Here is a 21,198-nt window from a genome sequence, read left to right as displayed (position 1 = left end):
ACATGTAGTGAGCCTTACAAACACATATCTTATGGATTGGAAGAAGCTCTAGCCTTAATTTTGTATTCATCAAAAAGGATTTTATGAGTACCCTACAGAGAGATGGTAACAGTCCGTCAGTCTGAGGTGGGTAAATGGAAACACTGAGTACCGGTCCGCATTTATGTCCATTTTTATGTTATCATGTTTGTTCAGATATGTTGATTGTTAATTACTTGATTGCCATTTCTAACCTGTGTAATGATTGTTACACAATCTTTGCTGAGACTGTCACAGTACAGGCTACATATTGAGTTTGGTACTAATAAACACCTTTCCACATTTATCTATGGTCAACGGTCTTTGCCGTTGTAGTAGGTATTTGTCTTCTGTAGATTAATCTTTTTTTCCTTCATATTCAAAATCACAGTTGTTTAATAGCATAAAACTGTTTGGAGAACACAGCAGCAATATTTGAGAAAGACTGTACCACAAAAATCTTATCATGAAGGACCATCTTAAGTCTGTGTTAGTGAAAATATTTTTTGGTTTATAAGGTGTACTATCATCAGCAATGGATCAGTGAACATAGCCATGAGAACTCTAGATAAGGAGCAGATGAAGACCACTGACACCCCTGAACTGCTAACGCCTCCGCACACTCATATTGCAACATGCGCTGCCCACACACATGCATCCAGTAGCATTTGTAATATCACGCTTGACTTCTCTGTAAGCATCTAGTAGCACAATGCTGAATTTTACACACGCTTGCAAATGCAGTTTGTACTATATCTATTATAACACTGCTTTGTTGCTCTGTCCTTAGGCCTACTCCCAGGATGCCTACCTCCGTGGCGAAAGCAGCTACAGCGGAAATGCCTGTCACATTCCTGATCCACCCCCAGTATGCTACCCCAGAGTAGACTGTAAGCCTACGGGCATGGCCCAGGCGACAGACTCAGCGGGGCAGGTCTGCCGAGGGCCAACATCAGCTCCTGACCATGGATACCGCAAGGAGATCACCGTGCCCCCGTCTCCTCCTCCTCCTCCTCCTCCTCAGTCATATCCAAAAAGCCAGATGGCAGTGTGCATGCGCAACGACAGTGTGAGGACTGTGGTGGTTCCTCCTGATGCAGCCCATCTGGGGCGCATGGGTCCATCTCACAGGATAGATTACATGGACCCTGTCTTTGTCAGGGGGAGACCTGGGTCACTGGCCCAGTACCCTCACCCTCGAAAGGCTGATGTCTACCACAGTGGTCCAGGGATAGTTCCATATGGAGGTCAGGCACCTCACTACCCAGGCAACCATCAAAACATTGATTGGCGCACTTACCAGACATACAGGGAGTACATTGACAACAAAGGAATCCATTCCCATGGTAGTCGGACTATCCAGGAGAGACTGGACAGTTTGCGAGCTGCCAGTCAGACCACCTTTAGTGCTACTCATCACATTCCCCGGGGAGACTGGGGCCCTAAGGGGATACGGCGAAGGAGTACCTCCCACGAACGGTCATACCAAGGACCTCCACCGCACTTTCAGATTGCTCCACGCAGTGCCTCGCAGGACCGCATGAGCGGTGCAGAGAGGATGGGTCATGCCAGGAACTGGGCCCCTCGAAGCGTATCCCAAGACGGCCTAGTGCAAAAAGCCCGGGCACACTCCATAGACTATGTTGAAACTGCAGAGCTCGCTCGAATCAGTGAAAGGAGAGGAGGATATGGAAGGGCAGACCAAGGTACAAGGCCCAGCAGACAGTCTATCCCCAGACACGCCATGCTCCACAGGCCTTCTGTTGGATACAGCGGTGGGATGAGGGGGGCACCTAACCCTCCTCTCTACTCTAAAGGACCAGACTCTCTTCAGACCCGCTCCTCACCCATGCTCTCAGACAGACCCTCACATTTTGGAAAGAGCACAAGTGCTGAACATTCGTTTGCTGATCCAAGAGTTTCAGTCAAAGGAAACCTCTCAGGCCACACTACCCAACAAGGCCAGAGCAGGATGTGGGCAGAAACCATGCTGCCTGTAGAGGCAAGCAGAGATGCAGCATTGGTAGGACACAGGTCATCTTCATGCTCCACCCCAAAACAGATGCCGCAGAGGCCTATCATCCTCAAACCTCCTCACCCAGACTCCCAGAGTCAGGTCAATGGGCGAAGCCCAACAGAGACGGGAGTGGTTCTAAGGGAGAAGCCCCCCTCTGGAAAGAACCCCAGCCCCCTGCGACACCCTTCCTACATCCTAGCTGTAAACGACGAAGGAACAGATTCCACAGCAGATGTGGTGGCATGCTGGCTTCCCAACGATGCACGTCGAGAGATACACATACGCCGCCTTGGGGAACAACGTCACACCTCCTGCTCCAGCAACCTGGATGAGTCTCTGGACTCCATTCCATTCATCGGTAAGAGAATAATCAGTTGTAAGCCTTGTCGGCCCACGTTGCCATGGCAATGACAGCAGGCAGTAGTAACATGAGGCAGACTGGTAGAGCTACCACTGTAGCTAATTAAAGGGCTTCCACCATAGATGCTAATGGAAATCAGTTTAAAATAGATGGATGAAAAACTGACTGTGGAGCCTGTAGATCTCATAGTTTCATTGTTAATTTGATTCAGCATATCATTGGTGTGTGTATATAGTGCTGGGAAGATGTTCACAAATAAACTAATCTTCCTGGGAAGATATTATTAATTGGGTTATGTGGCATTCAGAGAGGTTGTGTGGGATGTTTGGCTTAATTGGGGCAGAGTAAAGGATGGCTTAAGCCTTTTGGAATACATTGAATTCTGAATGGATTGCATTATGCTTCAGTAGTCCCATAATGCATTTCCTGGTGATTAATTAGTTGTCATCTCAAAAACGACTGTCTCACCATCTACATAAAAAGTGTTTTGCAGAGCAGAATCCAAAAAATGTTTTAACTCATACCTTTGAGAGGTTATCAGAATGTTTTTGCTTTTAGTTGCTTTGTGTCAGATTTTTGGAAACGGCACCAGACACATTTCTAAATGTGGTCGGACTTTTACTGCCAAGATTTTCAGTATGTTCAGGCTTGTTATAGAGAATCTGTTGTAATCAGTTCAGCAGTGAGAAATATTCATAATTAATAGGAACTCTGTTTATTGGCGTGCCTTGATGAGAACATTGCTATAGTTACATTGCTGGAGGCTAAACTGCGTATCAGATGGGGGGGTAGGCTCTTTAGATTTCTTGTTTGAGATTTACTGTCAGAAAATGTGTGAAATATTTTATGTACATATGTCTCTGTATCGTCTCACTCCTACGCGATCTGCCACTTTTCATATATGTATTATATATGTTTGGGTGTCTATCACTACCAATCTCTCCATGATACCAATTAATGTAGAAAAACTGTGGGCTTTGTAAGAGTTGATATCCTGTTATTCATAGTTCATTTTTGTTTGTTAATTTTTTGTAGTCTTAGCGTTACTTCTGTAATGTTAGCCTGATTCTTCAGAGACATGGTCAGTTCCTGATTGCACAAAGAAACTTAAAGCCCCAAGTCAGCATATTGCTTTGGTTCTAACTTAGGTAACCCGTCTCTGATAGCTGATCTACTTTTGTTTTGGAAAGGACATAAAGGAAACATTTTGTACTTTGCAGGTAGACTGTATGGAGGAACTAGGTCACAGGCAGCATCAGATCTGGAAGCTTTTAGTTTGACCCATGGGAGAGAAGTTTGTTTTCGAGTTAAATTTGGGTCTTTTTTATAGCCGTTCAGTATTGGTTCAATGTAAGATAAATCTCACATATGTTGCAAGATAATTAATTCACAATCTCAGAGGTAGATCTTCAGAGACCGGTTCACTTCTATAAATCTTAGACTTTCAATCTATACTCAGTTGCCAGTTTATAATAGGTACACCAGCTAAAAGTTATACAGTCTGTCTTTCAGATCCCAACAACCCTATGATGAGTAACTCCCAAAAGATATGGAAAGAGATAATTAAATGGCACCACCTGAAGGGCGAGGTCGAAATCTTCAAATGGTTTGCCTGTGACCCTGGCTTCATACCCTGTAAATATGACAGCAGGTTTAGAGGCTGGATTGGAAATGGCCTTACTGCATATTGTACTTTCTTAAATCGAGGTATGGTCTTGAGCTTAAGGACAACTTAAACCTGCAGAATCAGCATTACTTGAAGTATTTATGAATTAGGGTTTTAACTGGCAAGAAATTTCAAGAAAATTAGGGATATTTCACAATAATACAGGAACAATGAGACAGGATCTGCAGGTAGCAATGACTAACAACAAGCTCTCCCTCCCAGAGAGAATTCAGCTAGAAGATTATGATTCGATTCTTTTGAACTCCAGCTCAAAGGACTTGCTACTCTAATCAGTAGTCTTCTGGAGTTCCTGTGGAGGTGCTGCGGCTAATCACTTCGTCATTTTCTGAAATTGTACCTGTGTTTGCGGTGTCCTGGAGGCTGTGATGTTGATTTGTATTGCATTATACTAAGAGTTGTTTTTCAATATTTGAATTACCATTTGTTCATTTAAATGGGAGTAGACTGGAGGAATACCCTCAGTTGTGAGCCAGTGCAGGTGTTTTTGTGTGAACATCTTGTTAAGCTGAGCCTTGTCAGTGCCCATGTGCTCATCAAGGATTTATTAAGCTTTTTGAAGTTATGCTTATTGCACCTTTCCTAACTCTAGGTCATGTAAGTCTCTAAACAAAATACTAAATTTATGATCTGAGTTTATGGTCTTGAATTTAGGAAATGACAGTTTCAACTTAGATGTACAGTATATTTAGTATCAGTGAGGTCACCACACTTGTGGTTTCCCAACAGTGTTTCTGTTGTTCCTTCAGAAGTCTGTGTAATGTTGGTTGTTAAGGAGGCCGAACAGTCCAGGTGCAGACAAAGCATGCAGTGACAGCGATGATGCCGCAACACCACCATTCTGGGACTGGTGCCCTGTCCCAGGAGAACAGTGCCCTGATTGAGCACCATCGCTGGGCCTCCATCAATGACCTGTTTGAAAGCCCACTGGTCTGGGCCTTAGTCGCGTGAGGTCATTTGGTCCTTTAACCCAAATCATCATTTTATTTATCTAATCTACAGACATGATCTTGCTCTATTTTGCTGTGTACCTGGGATTTGGCCCTTGCTTGTTAATTATGATACATGTTTATAGCTTTACAGTCTCTTTTTAGATTCATTTCACAGATGAAGAAAGTGAGCATGTCTTGAACACTTGAACGAATGTTACTGACAAACAGTCTGGGCCTGGGATAGTACCCTTTAGGTGTTGCTGTACCAGGCTGCCTGATGTAAGGCCTGTCAGTGTGAGCGTCAAACCTGCAGCTGAAGAAACCAGTGTTTTTCTTTGTGATATACTTGTGCCTCTTACGTAAAAGTTCACTGCATGTATTTGAGTTTAAACCCTTTGGGTATGTTATTGACTTGGATGTGTGCTGACTACAGCGGAGGAAACTGGTCATCTTGTATTTTTGGAGAGAGTCGATAGAGATGGAAGACTTTGAAGTTGTTACCACTAAATAATGTTTGTGAGTGATGGACATAATTTAAGTAAGGTAGCCAAACACGCCTTTTAGGGAATTGGTGACATCCTTTTGCCTTGCCCCATTTCAAAGTTGGGTACAGGCTGGAATTAGGACAGTTGCTTTCAAATTTAGCTCCAAATGCCCTTCGGCTGCAGAGAGCAGCTTTGTACTCTGAGCTGTTTCTGGCTTGAAGTGCCAGGAGTGGGCGGTACTCAAGAGTAAAGAACTTCCCTCTCTCAAAAAATCATGTCATAAAATGATCTGTTCCCACTCTCAGCTGTGTTGTGGCATGTTAGCCATGGGAGTCACAGAAAGACTGTTTTTTAATTGTTCTCACAGATGATAGATGATATAAAGATGTCCTAAAACAGCAGGCCTGAATTTTCTTCTCTTAATGAGACACTCTATATGGAAATATAATATTGCATAGTTTGACAAACACACCCGTCACAAATGTAATATAGTTACGTCTTTGACACAAGTTATATATCAACTCTGTGCTCAGACTGAATGTTTTATTATCATTAGATGAGCCAGTCAGCCCCAGCGTCGACCGGGAGGCCGCTCCTATTCCACCCTCTGCCGTGATATCTGTTGCACCATCCATAGCTACAGGTCCCTCCAGTCCAGGCTCACCTTGCCCCACCATTCGACGTCAGCTATCACATGACCAAGGTAAACATTATTGGGTTGGTTGGGTGAAGGATATGTGAGTCAAGGCTTGGCACAGAGTGAACACTATACAAGTCATTGGCATTTTTGGTTGTTTTATTTTGTTCCATGAAACTGCCTAAATGATTACACAAAAAATTGTCACAGATTATCTTTCAATCAACTAATAATTTTACCTGTAGCTTTTGGAATTTTGGGTTTAGTGTTATGTAGTCTTTAAATTCATTTATTTGGGCACTCCCACCTTCATACGCTCAGTAAATAGAGATGAATCATCTTAACTCACTGTATGGTGTTATTGTTGAAATATTATATTTGACCGGTTTTCTTTAATTGTTCTTTAGACCACAGCTAAACAGGCAAGCCACCTCTGGGAGCTTAATGTGACCCTCATTTACACTCATAACTTGGCATAATTTCCTATTTCTTAACCCTGTATAGAGTCCCTGAGAAGTGCTTTGCTGGAGTCTGAATCAGGTAGCAAAACAGAGCGGTCAAAATCCTACGATGAAGGTCTAGATAACTACCAGGAGGAGGGCAGAGGGTGAGTGCATATGTCCAGTACTAGATCAGTGCTCTCTTTTTTTTAAATCTTTTATCCTTTTTATCGAGTTATGAGTCTGTGTGGTCTTGTCTTTCTGACTTGAAATCAGCTTTTCTCTGTTGTTCTTCTACATCTTTAGGAGATCTTCCAGTAAGCATATGCCCAGTCTCAGGGGCCTGAGAAAGGTGAGAAACTATAGGATTATTCACAACGTGTCCCCTTTTCTTATGTCATTATAGAGCTCAGAATTCCTTTCTAGTCTTCACATATATTGATGCCATTGTTTTTTGTACTTTGTGACAGTAGTATTGTTTTACCTGGCATTGAAATGCATGTGTATTGACCACATAGCCACCTCTTCACATGTGTGTAAATAAAAATCTGTCTGTAACACTAGAAGATTGTCCTAAATATAGAAGCCAGAAGATAGCCAACTGTAAATTGAAATATTTTATGAACAATCTGAACATCCCAACTTTCTTTTCCTCTCTCAAATTTACCTTCACTGGCTTCCTTGGGAAGTGTTTTGAGACACAAATGATAAAAATTTTAGATATTAGGGTTTCTTGGTGACCATGTAACCGTGAAATCCACCTGAGTCCACTTGGAGAGATCTTTGTTTCCTGTTGTCTTTGTCTCTCAATCTCCCCACTTTTCACGTCACAATCTGTCACACTTGCAGGCTCTGGACGGACATAAATCATCGGGGGATTCTGGATCTCGAAGGGATTCTTCTTCAGACATCTTTGCTGATTCTTCCAAAGAAGGGTTGCTGCACTTTAGGCAGCTTAGTACAGATAAAAATAAGGTATGCATGTACAGTCATGTCTCCATTTACCAGCCATACATATCATTAATGTTTTGATGTGTATATAAGTATTTCTCTTCCTCTGTCTCTCTCTGTCTCTGCAGCGTGTTAGTGGAGGAATGAGATCATGGAAGCAGATGTATGGTGTTTTACAAGGTCACACCCTGACCCTCTACAGAGACAGGAAGGATGCTCTGTCTCATGCTTCGTCACAATCTGACGAGGACCCACTACGAATCAGCATCAAGGCCTGTCTGATTGACATCTCCTATAGCGATACAAGACGCAAGAATGTGCTGCGACTAACCACTTCAGACTGCGAGTATTTGTTCCAGGCAGAAGGGAGGGACGACATGCTGACCTGGATCAGAGTCATTCAGGAAAACAGTAACCCAGATGAAGAGGTGAGTTTTAGTAAGACTCACGTTGTCTGCTTACCTGAGTATCCAAGTCAAGATTACTACTGCACATCACCTCCAGCTCTCCCCCAACTCAAATGAATAGGGACTGCAGATATTTGAAGACATTTGTCAGAAGTCCTAAAATCTCAAAAGGACTGTAACCCCTCTGGGTTTTGTCATCATTCCATCCAGTAAATTGTCATCAGGGCAGAGCTTAGCACTTGTGGTCAGTTGCTTACAGTGACAGGAAAAACAAGAACATTTAAACCAGACTTCACTATAGTTTTGAAAGAAAAAACAGGCACTCCCATCAGGTTAATAACAAAGAGAACCAAAGTCTGTTTTTGAGTTAAATACAATGACTGTGTCAGTGATGTGGAGAGGATTATAGCCTTTATTTATAAAAATGCCTAACAAAAGGTGAAATAAGGTGTCATTGGAAACTTGCTCTATTCTGGCAGAACAAAAAAGCAGGTGGCACTTCTTGGGGTGTGAGGGGGAAATTCCATTTTAGACAGAGAGCCTATCAGTGAGCTGCCTTTCAGCAAGGCCTCGTTAGCTGATATCTTCTGGCAATAATTCACTCTGGTATCTGAGATAGATGTCTGGCAGCATGCGATTAGGTAAGATTCAAAATGTTTTGGAAATTTAGTGTACATATTAAGACTTCACTGATAATATACCTCTTAACATCAGACCATGCTGTGAGTCATACTGCTGCAAGGCTATACAGTATAGGCAGACTTGTCTTTGGACATATTGGTAAAGTTGATCATGTTTTATATTCTCTCTTGGGTGAAGAAGATAGCTGGATGCCTAGCCCTGAAGGCAAACTGATGTAATTTCTAAAATTATTGGCCTGTCTGCAGTTTGCCTTTTGTTTTTATCTTTGGGCTTGGTCCTGGTCTGTTTGTCAGCCAGTATGTCAAACAAGTGACTACTTCGTGATTGCCTGATTGTTTTTAGATCTGCAGTGATTACTGAAATGTTTAAGGATTTGTGTTCATGTATCTCAAGAAAACTATTTTGTTAGATTTACAGGGAATGTCAAGTAATAATTTAGAAAGTTATATTAGAAATAAAAATCCCAATTAACCTGCAATTCATTTGAACTTTATGTCTTAGACTTTCCTAACTATATATTTCTGTCATTACAGAATGATACTGTAACAAGCCAGGACCTGATCAGTCGAAAGATCAGAGAATACAATATGATGAGGTATGCTGGATTACACATTGTTCCCCAGGGCTTATCCGCAGTACTCAGCCACATATCTACCTAGTTTAATTTGATGCCAACCCAATGTTGATATTTCTTTATGTGTATTTTTGCCATTTGTGTGGATCAGTGCGCCCAGCAGCAGGTCTGAACCTTCCCCCAAAACCTCCCGCCAGTCCCTTAGCATCAAACAAGCCTTCCTGGGAGGTAAAACAGACGGCAAGATTCACAGCCCCCATTCACCCAAAACAGGAGAGGAGCGGAAGGTGCTGAAAGGTAGATACCAGTTCCTTTTAGTGTGGTTAGATGACCTTTCTAGTCTCATTTGGCTAAGTTATATATGTAAATGTATACCTTGTTAGATGACTCCAGTCCACCGAGGGACAGAGGTGCTTGGAAAATTGGTATCGCAGGGATCATGAGGAAGCCCTTTGAAAAAAAGACCCCAGCTGGCGTCACATTCGGGGTGCGGCTTGATGACTGTCCACCTGCCCTGATAAACAGGGTGAGTCTCCATCTTTCTTTATGTATTTTAGAGAAAATGCTGTGTAGTTTAGCATTCAGATGATGTGAGTAGCATGTTGTTTCCAAACACATGAAATATAGATTTTTGCATCAACTTGTCAGCGACAGTGGTTGTTATTTCTTGCAAGGGTAGCTCACTTTAACTGTAGGAGACAGTGAGGTATATGACACATAACTCCATGCACTTCACATCAGTGCTTGTTCACACAGTATGTAGGTTCCTGTAAAAATTTCAGATTTAACATATTGATTTGTCATATGTAATGTGTTTCTGCTGTGTGCTGTGCAGTTTGTTCCTCTGATCGTGGAGGTGTGCTGTAAAGTGGTGGAGGAGCGAGGTCTGGAGTACACAGGGATATACAGGGTCCCTGGGAACAATGCCGCCATCTCCAGCATGCAGGAGGAGCTCAACAGCAAAGGCATGACTGACATCGACATCCAGGAAGACGTGAGTGACTGACAGTTGGGATGCACAGTACAGTGTGCCACTTTATTGACTGACAGCATGTTTTAGCAGTGATTGATTTGTACAGTAAGGACTGCTTATAATGCTGTCTCGATCTTTTACTTCTCTGCAGAAATGGCGGGACCTTAATGTCATCAGTAGCTTACTAAAGTCCTTTTTCCGAAAACTTCCAGACCCTCTGTTTACAAATGGTAAAATCTTGTAATGTTGCTGAAAATTAGTACAATAAACTTCCCAACAAAGACTACAGTATGTAAAAAAAACTATTCTGTTTTATTTAACAGAAAAGTATGCTGATTTCATTGAAGCCAACAGAACCGAAGACTCAGTGGAGAGATTAAAGGAGCTTAAGAAGCTGGTGAGTAAAAATCTAAAATGAGAAGCATTTATAGCATTACAGTTAGGCATACCATTAACTCTGAAACTCTGTTCATTAATGTCAATTCTTGCAGATCCATGAATTACCTGTTCATCACTATGAAACTCTGAAATTCCTCTGTGCTCATCTCAAGAAGGTTTCTGACAACTGTGAAAAGAACAAGGTACAACTGTTAACAGGATCTGTCTGTGTTAATATCATTACCTCCTCTCCCATGTAAATCCAGTATCCCTTTGAGGATTATTTCATTACGTCTGATTTCTTTTAAACTCATCTGTTTAGATGGAGCCTCGTAACCTGGCAATAGTGTTTGGTCCTACGCTGGTCAGAACCTCTGAGGACAACATGACCAACATGGTCAATCACATGCCGGACCAGTGCAAGATAGTTGAGAATCTAATCCAGCAATACGACTGGTTCTTCACTGATGACGGTGATGAGGACCCTGTTGTATGTGGCAATTCATTTTCTTCCATTTTCATTCATGTTTATCATAGATGCCTAATCTCTAGACGTTTAGTTTATACATATGGCTATTCAAAGCTGCACTAATCAGTATTTTTGAATGAGCAATGGCTCAAATGACTATGTGTAATGTGAATGAGGTGAAAGGCGTTGCTTGTATTTCTTAACTCTCAGACAAATATCACAAACTCTGCAGAGTCCAGAGCATTTTAGCATTGTTAAGCTCATTGTTTTTGGATTTCCACCTCACAACTTTTGGTTCCCTCTTAGCTTCCATCCTTTCAGTGACGAAGCTCTAATGAACCCAGTGTACGCTGCCTATGTAGCACCAAACGGCAGACATATACATTTAGCAACTAGACCGCCAGACAGCCAGATATTTTTCCCTTTGACAGCTAAATCATTTAATGAATCTGTCCAGTTGATCGATTAGTGCAGCTTTTAATAAATTGCAACTTTATGCCCTATTTGTGGTTATTCTCTCTTTCCCCCCAAATATGTATTGTGTGCAGTCATTTATCTTCCTTCTGGTCTCTCTGTTATTCCCTGCATGTGTTGCTCCAGACCACAGCTGAGCAGGAAAGCACAGTGCAGTCTCAGCCTGTGCCCAATATCGACCACCTGCTCTCCAACATTGGACGGACGGCACCATCACCAGGCGAAGTCTCAGGTAACAAACTGGGATTTTTCTCTAAGGACTCAGTCCTCCACCATCACCACAGAAAATATTTTACCATGACAGCAATACTGTATATAATTGTCATTAACACAGTAGATAAAAGTGAAAAAAATGTGTTGTATAGACTTATTTACTTATAAAATTAAATGTTAGCTGTGTCTCAGTCGTTTATGCTAAGATGAAGAGCATCATGCCTGTTTTCCTTAATTTTAGATGCTTTGAGCAAAAACAAGTCTGCCGAGTTTTATTTGTGTTTCTGTTAAAGCAAGCTTTTTCAGTAATTTTTCAATCAATACTTTTTAACCATTGGAAAATTGTTGAAAAATACCTTGTAGTATGTTCAGCCTTTTTTTTTTTTTTTTTTTTTTTATTAATTTATCTATTTTTGGATAAAAGTCTGTTTTGTTTGGATGTTGACGTTTTTTTGCCCAAAGAGATAAAATTGTCCTCAAGTTTTATTTTTGTTCATTTCTTTGCTTTACTCTTTATTTTCTCTTGCTCAAGTCATTTTTTCTCCCTGTGCTTTACCTGTGTTGAGACGACGACTCCTTTTCTTTCAGTTCTTTTCTTCCCCTCCTCCTCGTCTCTCACATAATCCCGGCATGTTCTTTCCCAAAGAAAATCTAACAAACAAAAAAAAACGATGGAAGTTTTAACCCTTCTGACCTCTGCCCTTCTGTGTGTAGTGTGTTGTTTTTCTCCCTTATCCCTGTCCAGCACTCACACATTACCCAATCTTGACACAGGCCAAGTGGGCGGCGTCTATCACTCGATGATGTCACTGATGGACTCTGTTTTGTCAGTGATGGACAGCTGGGACTGTAGGAAGAAGGACGAGTGTTGTGCCCAGTGTAGCTGCCTAGTCTGCAGAAACCCGCAGCTCTTTTAAATTTGGGCGAAAGGAGGAAAAAAGATAAAAAAGAAAGAAAGAGAAGTCGATGTTTGTCATTTTTCCTGTGGTGTGCACGTCTCATATTTAAACCAATACCCTAAATTGAGGGGATACAGAGCGATGCTGCTGTACTTTCTCTGAAAGCCCTTCTGCTGTCTCTTGTTGTCTCTTAAGCTGATCGCAAGGACAAGTAGCATGGTACGGTCAACCTCAGGTTCTCTCCCGGTCATGTGGCATAATGTGTCATGATGTCTGAGGGTGGGGTCGTAGTGGTGGGACTGAGCTGGATGTTCCCCAGCACACATCCGTTTACACAACAGCAATACCACACATACAACCACGTCCCAGACCGATAAGTTATGTAGTGACTGATGCAGGGGCACACATAGCAGAGGACGGGGCTCCAAGCAGGTAGCTGTGCTAGTATTTGCCGCAACAGGTAGTTTTTTTTAACTTTCAAGTGCCTCCTCTTGTGTGTTTTTGTTTGGTTTGTCGTCCGTGATGTCCTTATTTCAAAATCTTTGTTGTCATTCAACATTAAAATACGTCACATTGTCAGCTACACACAAACACTGCCACATACCTCCTCATCTCCTACTGTCACATAATGTACAGCACCTACATCAATCACTGACATGTCTATCACAGTCTCCCTACCCAACTCAGAGCTATATACACTGATACACACATTTTGAACCTAAATTATATCTTCAATAGCCCATTTCCACTACAGGAACTCTTTCAGGAGCCCAGGAACTTCAGGAATTTTACCTACAATTTGATTCGACTAAATTCAGTTTCTTCTTCCAAGAGTAGTACTTTCTAATGGGCCAGGAACAACAGAGCGAGTTACCAGTGCTTAAGATCGTTGATTGGCCAACCTCACAGCTCATGCAACTTGCCTTACAGCTTCATTCACACAATAGGCAAGCTCTGGATCCCACTTGTAACAGTATAAGGATGAAGTTTGGACATTTGTCTGACGTTCCAAACAAATGTTGCGATTTCCCAACAAAAAAGTTTGCTGAATGTTTATCATGGTCACATTTTGAAGCACAAATATACAACCATTAAACACTCAACAGATCACCTACTTTTAGAAGAGATGGTCTGGAGTTTTCAGTCTCTTTTTTCATCTCTGCAGGTCTTCATTACATCCATTTAAATATCAGAGCCTCAGTAAACTCAAAGAACACAATGACTCAGTGTTGTTTTGTCAAGTGTGAAAATTGCTCCTCAAACACTGCTGTCATATTGTAATTCGTCATCCATCTGATTTGCCTAATCTTCACAGATCCTCAGATGCTGTGGAAAGTAAACACAAGTGGCCAAAGGGGACTTTGAGTTCCTGAATTTAGTTCCTGTGGTTCCATAGTTCCTGAAACTATTTGGTTGAAAAGGGCTATTTGTCTGCTTGTTTTTATTAGCTGCAGGTTGAGTGTTTTCTTCTTTTGAAAAGTGAGAAAAGAAAATTTTGTGAACTCTTTGTTTTGCCTTTTATGTTGCTGAGAATGACGGGCTACAAGTTAAAGGGCACCACAGGAGTTTATCTAGCTTGGAGTAAGAGCAATCTGTCTGTCATACTACGGCTTGCCTGCGGCAGCTGTATCTACCACGACACACTCACTGATCTGTTCAGCTCAGGCCCCTCTCAGTCAGTCATCACTCCCTCTCCTCTGTGACGTCTTTGAGTTGGGAAAGAATGCCCACAGCTGGTTGGTGGCTACATGTGATGCTCTGTGACTGGCGTGTTTGTCTGTGATGTGCCGTCGTTCCATCGATACATGAGCATGAGCTGCTTTTTGTGTCTTGGTTTACTGCCGGGTTTTCACTTCCTTTCCTCTCATCATCCTTCATCTCAGGCCTCTTCTGCTGCTTTGTCCACTTTTCCATATACTGCTTAGTGTGGTTACTCGTTGTCCTGTTTCTCTCTCTCTCTCTCTCTCTCTCTCTCTCTCTCTCTCTCTCTCTCTCTCTGAGCCGAAAATGTGTCATCTGCTCTCATCAAGCTGCTCTCATTACTATCATCGTGTCCGTCAGTTTCACTCTGAAGAAACCTTTAATCTGCCTCTATTGTTTCTTTATCTTGTTGACTATTTTCAACAAGTTGCAGAGGTGACAGACTTTTACTAATGATTCTCTTCTCTTTAATGCAGATTCAGCATGTAGTGACTCCTCCAAATCAAAGGTATGGTCCTCTTGTTTCATTAAGGGTCACATTCATTCCTCTGTCTTTGCTGTTTTTTTTTAATTCTTCCGTTTTGCGTTGATGAGTCTTTTAAAGCTATTTTCGTTCTGTCTCAGCAGGGCTTGTGGGGGTCAGGGAAGGATCAGTGTAGCAAAGAGATGCTGCGCTCCTCCTTCTTTGCAAGCCGTAAACGTAAGAAGCCCAAGGACAAAGCTCATCCAAGCAGTTCAGACGATGACCTGGACGCTGTGTTCCCCAAGAAGGAGCTCCCGGAGGAGACTCAGCAGCAGCCTCTTTGGTCCCCAGACAGCCGGACCGAGGAGGAGGAGGAGGAGGAGGAGACGGATGAAGCCAGTGAGAAAGAGAAGCATAGAAACAGCTCAGAGGAGCAGCTGGACAAAACCAACAGGAAAGAGTCTCTCTCCAGCAGCCTGATGTCGCAGCCCTCTCCCCCCCTGCCTCCAGAGCACATTTCCTCCACCCTTCAAACTGGCTCCCCCTATGCCTCACCCACACATTCCCCAAATCTCAGCTACCGCATGCCGATGGCTCACCAGTCCTCTCTGTCAGACCCGCCCTCCAACTACGACGACACAGTGTCCGACCTCGGTACGATGAACAGCACCAGCTCTCAGGCTTCGGTGCCCAGAGTGAGGCGCGGCAGGATGGTGGCTCTGGGGCCAGAAGCGGGCCCCTGCGGGCTGGGAGCAGAGGTTTGCTCCATCACCTCCGACTACTCCACCACCTCCTCCATGACGTTCCTGACTGGAGCTGAGCTCAGCACCCTCAGTCCTGAAGTGCAGTCTGTGGCCGAAAGCCGGGGTGGAGATGATGCAGACGATGAGAGAAGTGAACTCATCAGCGAGGGAAGGCCAATGGAGACGGACAGCGAGAGCGACCTGTCTGTGTTTACTGTCGGGAAAGCTGATCAGAGAGAACTGCAAGACGCTCCACGACCTCTCCCCTCCCACAGACTCATCGAATGTGATACACTCTCCAGAAAGAAAGCTGCCCAACAGAAAACCGACAGTGAGTCCTCGCTGGATGGAGCTCGGAGCGATAAAGATTCCAACAGACTGTCACGTGTTTTGGGGTCAGTTAAAGGCCGTTCAACTGGCAGCCTCAGCTCCTCGTCTCGTAGTGAGCTGGATAAGACGGAGCCTGCATGGAAGCTGAAGATCACTGACCGACTGAAGGTGCGTCTGCGAATGTCTGTGGATGACATGTTCGGCGTGGGCAGCCAGAGGAGCCGGTCCCCAGAGGGCCGCAGTAAGAAGAAGAACATCAGACGCAGACACACGATGGGCGGTCAGAGGGACTTTGCAGAGCTGTCTGTTTTGGGAGACTGGCCGCAGCAGATTGGCATTGGTTCAGGCTCTCGGTCGGAGCTGTCAGCTGTGGACCGACTGAAGCCGAAGTGCAGCTCTCAGGACTTCTCCATCGGGGACTGGATTGCCCGCGAGCGCCACCGCACAAGCAATCCTGAGGTCAGCCTGGACTTTCCTGAACAGCAGGGGGGGCTGTGCAGCCCAAACTCCCAAAACTTCGGAGCCTCGTCCTCTTCTGAACTCCCACATCGTCCAGCTGAGGTGTTGAATGGGGACACCCCCCCAAGCAAAAATCTGAGCCTTTCGGCCACCGCTCACCCACATAAACTCACTGGTTCCCAGGTGGTCCATTCACGATTCTATCAGTACCTGTGAGAAGTATTGGACGTGTGTGACTGTGTGTGTTATTCATCTGTGAGATGTGTACTTACGTGGGAGTCTGTCAGTGTAATGTCTGTTGTGTGACCAATGTTAGTGAATGAGCATGTTGCACAAAAAAAAAATGTCTGGAGTGTGTGTCTGTAAGTGGTGTGTGTGCTTGTGAAAAGAAGATTACTGCACACAGGGATCGTTGATCTTGCTCACATATAAGGCATGGAACAAAATATTGTTTATACCATTTTTAATTTCATTCTTTTTTCTTTTTTTTTTAATGACAAATGACTTTGGGATGGGTCAGCAGGAGGACTTCCTCCCTCCTACAAATCCCTGTTATGCTGAAGATTGAGAGGACCTGTTGCTCATGAAACAATGAGTCTGTGAAGTATGTGCAAGAAGGTGTGAACACAGTTAAGATTGTTATAAAGGTTTAGCTAAGTGGCTTTAAGGATGAACTGACTTCTAGGATGAATAGGAAGTAGTAAAAAAGATTTTTAGTATTGCAGAGGAATTATTTTTGTGTAAAGAAAGTTATGATGTTCAAAGTCAGTGAGTCTCTCAGTAACCAAATGAAGAATGTACAGACATGCTTGCTGTAATACTGACTAAAAGCTTTAGATGCTTGTGTTTCATTCTAAAGTGTACATATCCCTATTTTTCTGTGTACTTGAATTGTGTTTTTGGTACAGCCTGTGTGTGGACTGCTTACAAGCGCTCTGCCGTCAAAGGGGCCTTTCCAAAGGTACAAGGGTGACAAGGAGACACTGGAGTTATGCAAATGGAAACCAAGAGTTATTATTCATCCCAGCTATGTGGTTTAAAGAGCAGTGAACAACATCCCTCTGATGCAAGTGTTATGCTGTGTTTTAGTGTTTGTGGTTCACACATCTGTTAGGCAAAGAGAAAGAAAAAGAAAATGGGTAATCACATCAGAAAAAAATCATGTTTCTTCACAATAGGAAGTGCCTCACAATGAAATGTTAAGGGTGCCATATTGTCTTTGTTTATATACACGAAGATGTTACTGTGAATGACATTTTTATTGTCGACTCTCAGTCATTCTACAGGTAATGTAACAAAATGCCGAGCTTCCATTCCTTAGGCATTCCACTCTGGTCTTAACATGTTTTATACTTTTTTTTTTTCTCCTCCTGTTTTTCATTTTTTTGATTTTAACAGAACTTGAATTTTAAATATTCCTTGTAAAATAAGTAAGTTAAATGTACATACAAATGCCATGTTTTAGCTGCTTTACATTTCCATCAGATTGCAGGATTAAGTACAGTATTGTGAGATGAGGTTGCTCGTGAGGCCTATGTGGGTGTGGGCAGCCGGGTACTTCTCTGTGGAGAGAGGTCCCTGCAGGAGGAAACACTTCATTGAGCTGGACCATTTGTACCAATGCTGTGTTCCTCTAATTGTGAGAGGGGTGTGCACAGACTCCTGAAACACTGGAAATAAATTTTGTCAATGGCAAATTCTCATGTATGTTGTCACTTCCTCAAAAATGTTGAAGCACTACATACCAGTTACATACTGTACTTTGTTGGTATACTACGGAGGTAGATTTGTTCAGTATTGTTTGTGTGAGCAGATCGACAATCCATGCGTAAATGTGTAAACTCTGGATATAAAACACCTTCCACAAATACAAAAAACTAATTTGCTAAATCACAAAAAATACCTTGCAAATATAAAACGAATTTTCCAAATACACAAACAAATTCCACAAATAAAAAATGATCCGTAAATACATTCAATTCATTTAGCATTAAATGAAAACCATTTGTGAATATCTTCCTAACATTTACAACTTTCAAACAGAGAGTTTGAATTTGTGGATCTCAATTGTATGCTTGTGGATTTCAATTTTACGCACATGAAGTTTTGAAACAAACTTTCCGCCAGTCTGAACCAAAATCGACTTGGGTCACCTGCTGGTGACGCCATTTCCGCTTTTCAAAGTAAGAGCACGTAGTCTTCTATGTGTTGTGTTTTCCCTTAAATAATCGGCGACAAGTAACGTGCAATACGTTAACGGTTGTAAGATATGAAGTGACAGGACCTGGTCACCATCTTTGTTAATATGGCTATTGGTGTTCGTATTTGCTTTAAGAAATTACATATTGCAATTTTATTGTTAATTGTTAATATGTACAGTAAATATTCATGTTGCAGACTGGGAATGAAAGCCAGGTGCTGGAATTTTTTAAATTGTCATGATGATGAAGATACATTGTAAATAGATCGCATTTATTTACTCATCCAACCTGTAAAGAGATAACTGGTGTCATTTCTTTACGATTGAATTTATTGTAATCATTCAATCTATTTGTGAGACAAAAATTGAGATAACTCTACCTCTATAGAAATCCCATTCATTTCTGGAAATTTCAGGATTTTAACATTAGTGTGTATGTGCAAATGTTCACAACTAGAGTGAGTGACATCACAAAGAGTGGGGGGAAGCTGTTCAACTGCTGTGAAAGATTTCTGTTGAACTTGTCCTCGTAGCCACAAAATTTCCAATAACAGTGAATATTGCATATCACAGTGGATCTTTGTTTCATTTTTGCCCTGGTAAAACAAGCAGCTGCCTCTGCCCAGGAAAGGCAACAAATGTAAAGTGGCATCTGAACTAATGACCTGCCTTGATGAAAAGACTGACAGATTGCATTTTCATTTAAGTTTTGACGCAAAAAGAGCATAGTGACATGTAAATGTAAGTGAAATGGACTGTGGGTTGCTGTTTGTTTATTGTATTTGAATATTGTCGAGCGAGTTAACGGAGTATAAAAGTCATAGCATAGTAAGGCATGAAAAGTCAAACTAGCATTAGGCATTAAAAGAGACATTCTATACTAAAGCATATAAAAGTGAAAGTAAAGTTTCGCTTAAAAAAATATATATACATATTATAGTAAGACATAAAAAGTCAGAAAAACGACATAGTATAGTAAAGCATGAAAGATCATAAAAATGTCATAGTAAAGTAAGGCATAAAAACATCATAGTATAGTAAAGCATGGAAAGTCATAGAAACATCATAATATACTGAGGCATGAAAAGTCATTAAAATGACATAGTATAGTAAGGCATAAAAACTCATAGTAAAGTAAGGCATAAAAACTCATAGTATAGTAAGGCATAAATAGTCATAAAAATGTCATAGTATAGTAAGGCATAATAACGTCATAGTATAGTAAGGCATAAAAAGTGATAAAAGTCATAGTATAGTAAGGCATAAAAACATCATAGTTTAGTAAGGCATAAAAAGTCATAAAAACGACATAGTATAGTAAGGCATGAAAAGTCAAAAAAAGTAATGGTATAGTAAGGCATAAAAAGTCATAGTTTAGTAAGGCATAAATAGTCAAAAAAACGGCATAGTATAGTAAGGCATAAATAGTAATAAAGACGACATAGTATAGTAAGGCATAAAAAGTCATACAAACGACATAGTATAGTAAGGCATAAAAAGTCATAGTACAGTAAGGCATAAAAAGTCAAAAGCGACATAGTATATTAAGGCAGAAAAAGTCATAGTATAGTAAGGCATAAAAAATCATAAAAACGACATAGTTTAGTATGGCATAAAAAGTCATAGTATAGTAAGGTATAAAAAGTCATAGTATAGTAATGCATAAAAAGTCATAAAAACGACATAGTATAGTAAGGCAGAAAATGTCATAGTATAGTAAGACATAAATAGTCATAAAAACGTCACAGTATAACAAGGCATGAAAAGTCATAAAAACGACATAGTATATTAAGGCAGAAAAAGTCATAGTATAGTAAGGCATAAAAAGTCATAGTATAGTAAGGCATAAATAGTTATAAAAACGTCATAGTATAGTAAGGCATAAAAAGTCACGGTATACTAAGGCATAATAAGTAATAGTACAGTAATGCATAAAAAATCATAAAAAACGACATAGTATATTAAGGCAGAAAAAGTCATAGTATAGTAAGGCATAAATAGTCATGAAAACGGCATAGTATAGTAAGGCATAAAAACTCATAAAAACGACATAGTATAGTAAGGCATGAAAAGTTATAAAAAGTCATGGTATAGTAAGGCATAAAAATTCATCGTATAGTAAAGCATAAAAAGTCATAAAAACGACATAGTATAGTAGGGCATGAAAAGTCATAAAAAGTCATAGTATAGTAAGGCATAAAAAGTCACAGTAAAGTAAGGCATAAATAGTCATAAAAACGTCATAGTATAATAAGGCATAAAAAGTCACGGTATACTAAGGCATAATAAGTCATAAAAACGACATAGTATAGTAAGGCATAAAAAGTCATAGTATAGTAAATTATAAAAACGACATAGTATAGTAAAGCATAAAAAGTCACAGTTAAGTAAAGCATAAATAGTCAAAAAAACGTCATAGTATAGTAAGGCATAAAAAGTCATAAAAACGACATAGTATATTAAGGCAGAAAAAGTCATAGTATAGTAAGGCATAAAAACTCATAAAAACGACATAGTATAGTAAGGCATGAAAAGTTATAAAAAGTCATGGTATAGTAAGGCATAAAAATTCATCGTATAGTAAAGCATAAAAAGTCATAAAAACGACATAGTATAGTAGGGCATGAAAAGTCATAAAAAGTCATAGTATAGTAAGGCATAAAAAGTCACAGTAAAGTAAGGCATAAATAGTCATAAAAACGTCATAGTATAATAAGGCATAAAAAGTCACGGTATACTAAGGCATAA

At 41.1% G+C, this 21,198-nt stretch overlaps 1 protein-coding gene across 3 annotated transcripts in view; it reads left to right on the top strand.

Annotated features, from left to right (window-relative positions):
* Positions 1–17,947, top strand: part of arhgap21b (Rho GTPase activating protein 21b) — a 37,556-nt gene extending 19,609 nt beyond the window's left edge. For 2 of the 3 annotated variants that reach the window (XM_023404133.2, XM_023404135.2), the window contains 17 exons: positions 809–2,393; positions 6,054–6,200; positions 6,639–6,741; positions 6,881–6,926; positions 7,424–7,549; positions 7,654–7,953; positions 9,108–9,169; positions 9,300–9,445; positions 9,532–9,674; positions 9,984–10,142; positions 10,273–10,351; positions 10,445–10,518; positions 10,613–10,702; positions 10,822–10,989; positions 11,569–11,674; positions 14,732–14,763; positions 14,880–17,947. In XM_023404133.2, the coding sequence (XP_023259901.1) occupies positions 809–2,393; positions 6,054–6,200; positions 6,639–6,741; positions 6,881–6,926; positions 7,424–7,549; positions 7,654–7,953; positions 9,108–9,169; positions 9,300–9,445; positions 9,532–9,674; positions 9,984–10,142; positions 10,273–10,351; positions 10,445–10,518; positions 10,613–10,702; positions 10,822–10,989; positions 11,569–11,674; positions 14,732–14,763; positions 14,880–16,466 (4,953 nt within the window). In that variant the 3' untranslated portion in view covers positions 16,467–17,947. The remainder of the gene's footprint in view (positions 1–808; positions 2,394–6,053; positions 6,201–6,638; positions 6,742–6,880; positions 6,927–7,423; positions 7,550–7,653; positions 7,954–9,107; positions 9,170–9,299; positions 9,446–9,531; positions 9,675–9,983; positions 10,143–10,272; positions 10,352–10,444; positions 10,519–10,612; positions 10,703–10,821; positions 10,990–11,568; positions 11,675–14,731; positions 14,764–14,879) is intronic. The other variant, XM_023404134.2, reaches the window with a different exon arrangement.
* Positions 17,948–21,198: the final 3,251 nt, after the last annotated feature.

This window comes from Seriola lalandi, unplaced genomic scaffold (genome assembly GCF_002814215.2).
Source record: "Seriola lalandi dorsalis isolate HSWRI2012SDOR001 ecotype SW California unplaced genomic scaffold, Sedor1 jcf7180002054223, whole genome shotgun sequence".
NCBI lineage: Eukaryota > Metazoa > Chordata > Actinopteri > Carangiformes > Carangidae > Seriola > Seriola lalandi.
The sequence above is the reverse complement of the archived record's forward strand: the minus strand, read 5'-3'. Positions and strand labels throughout refer to the sequence as shown.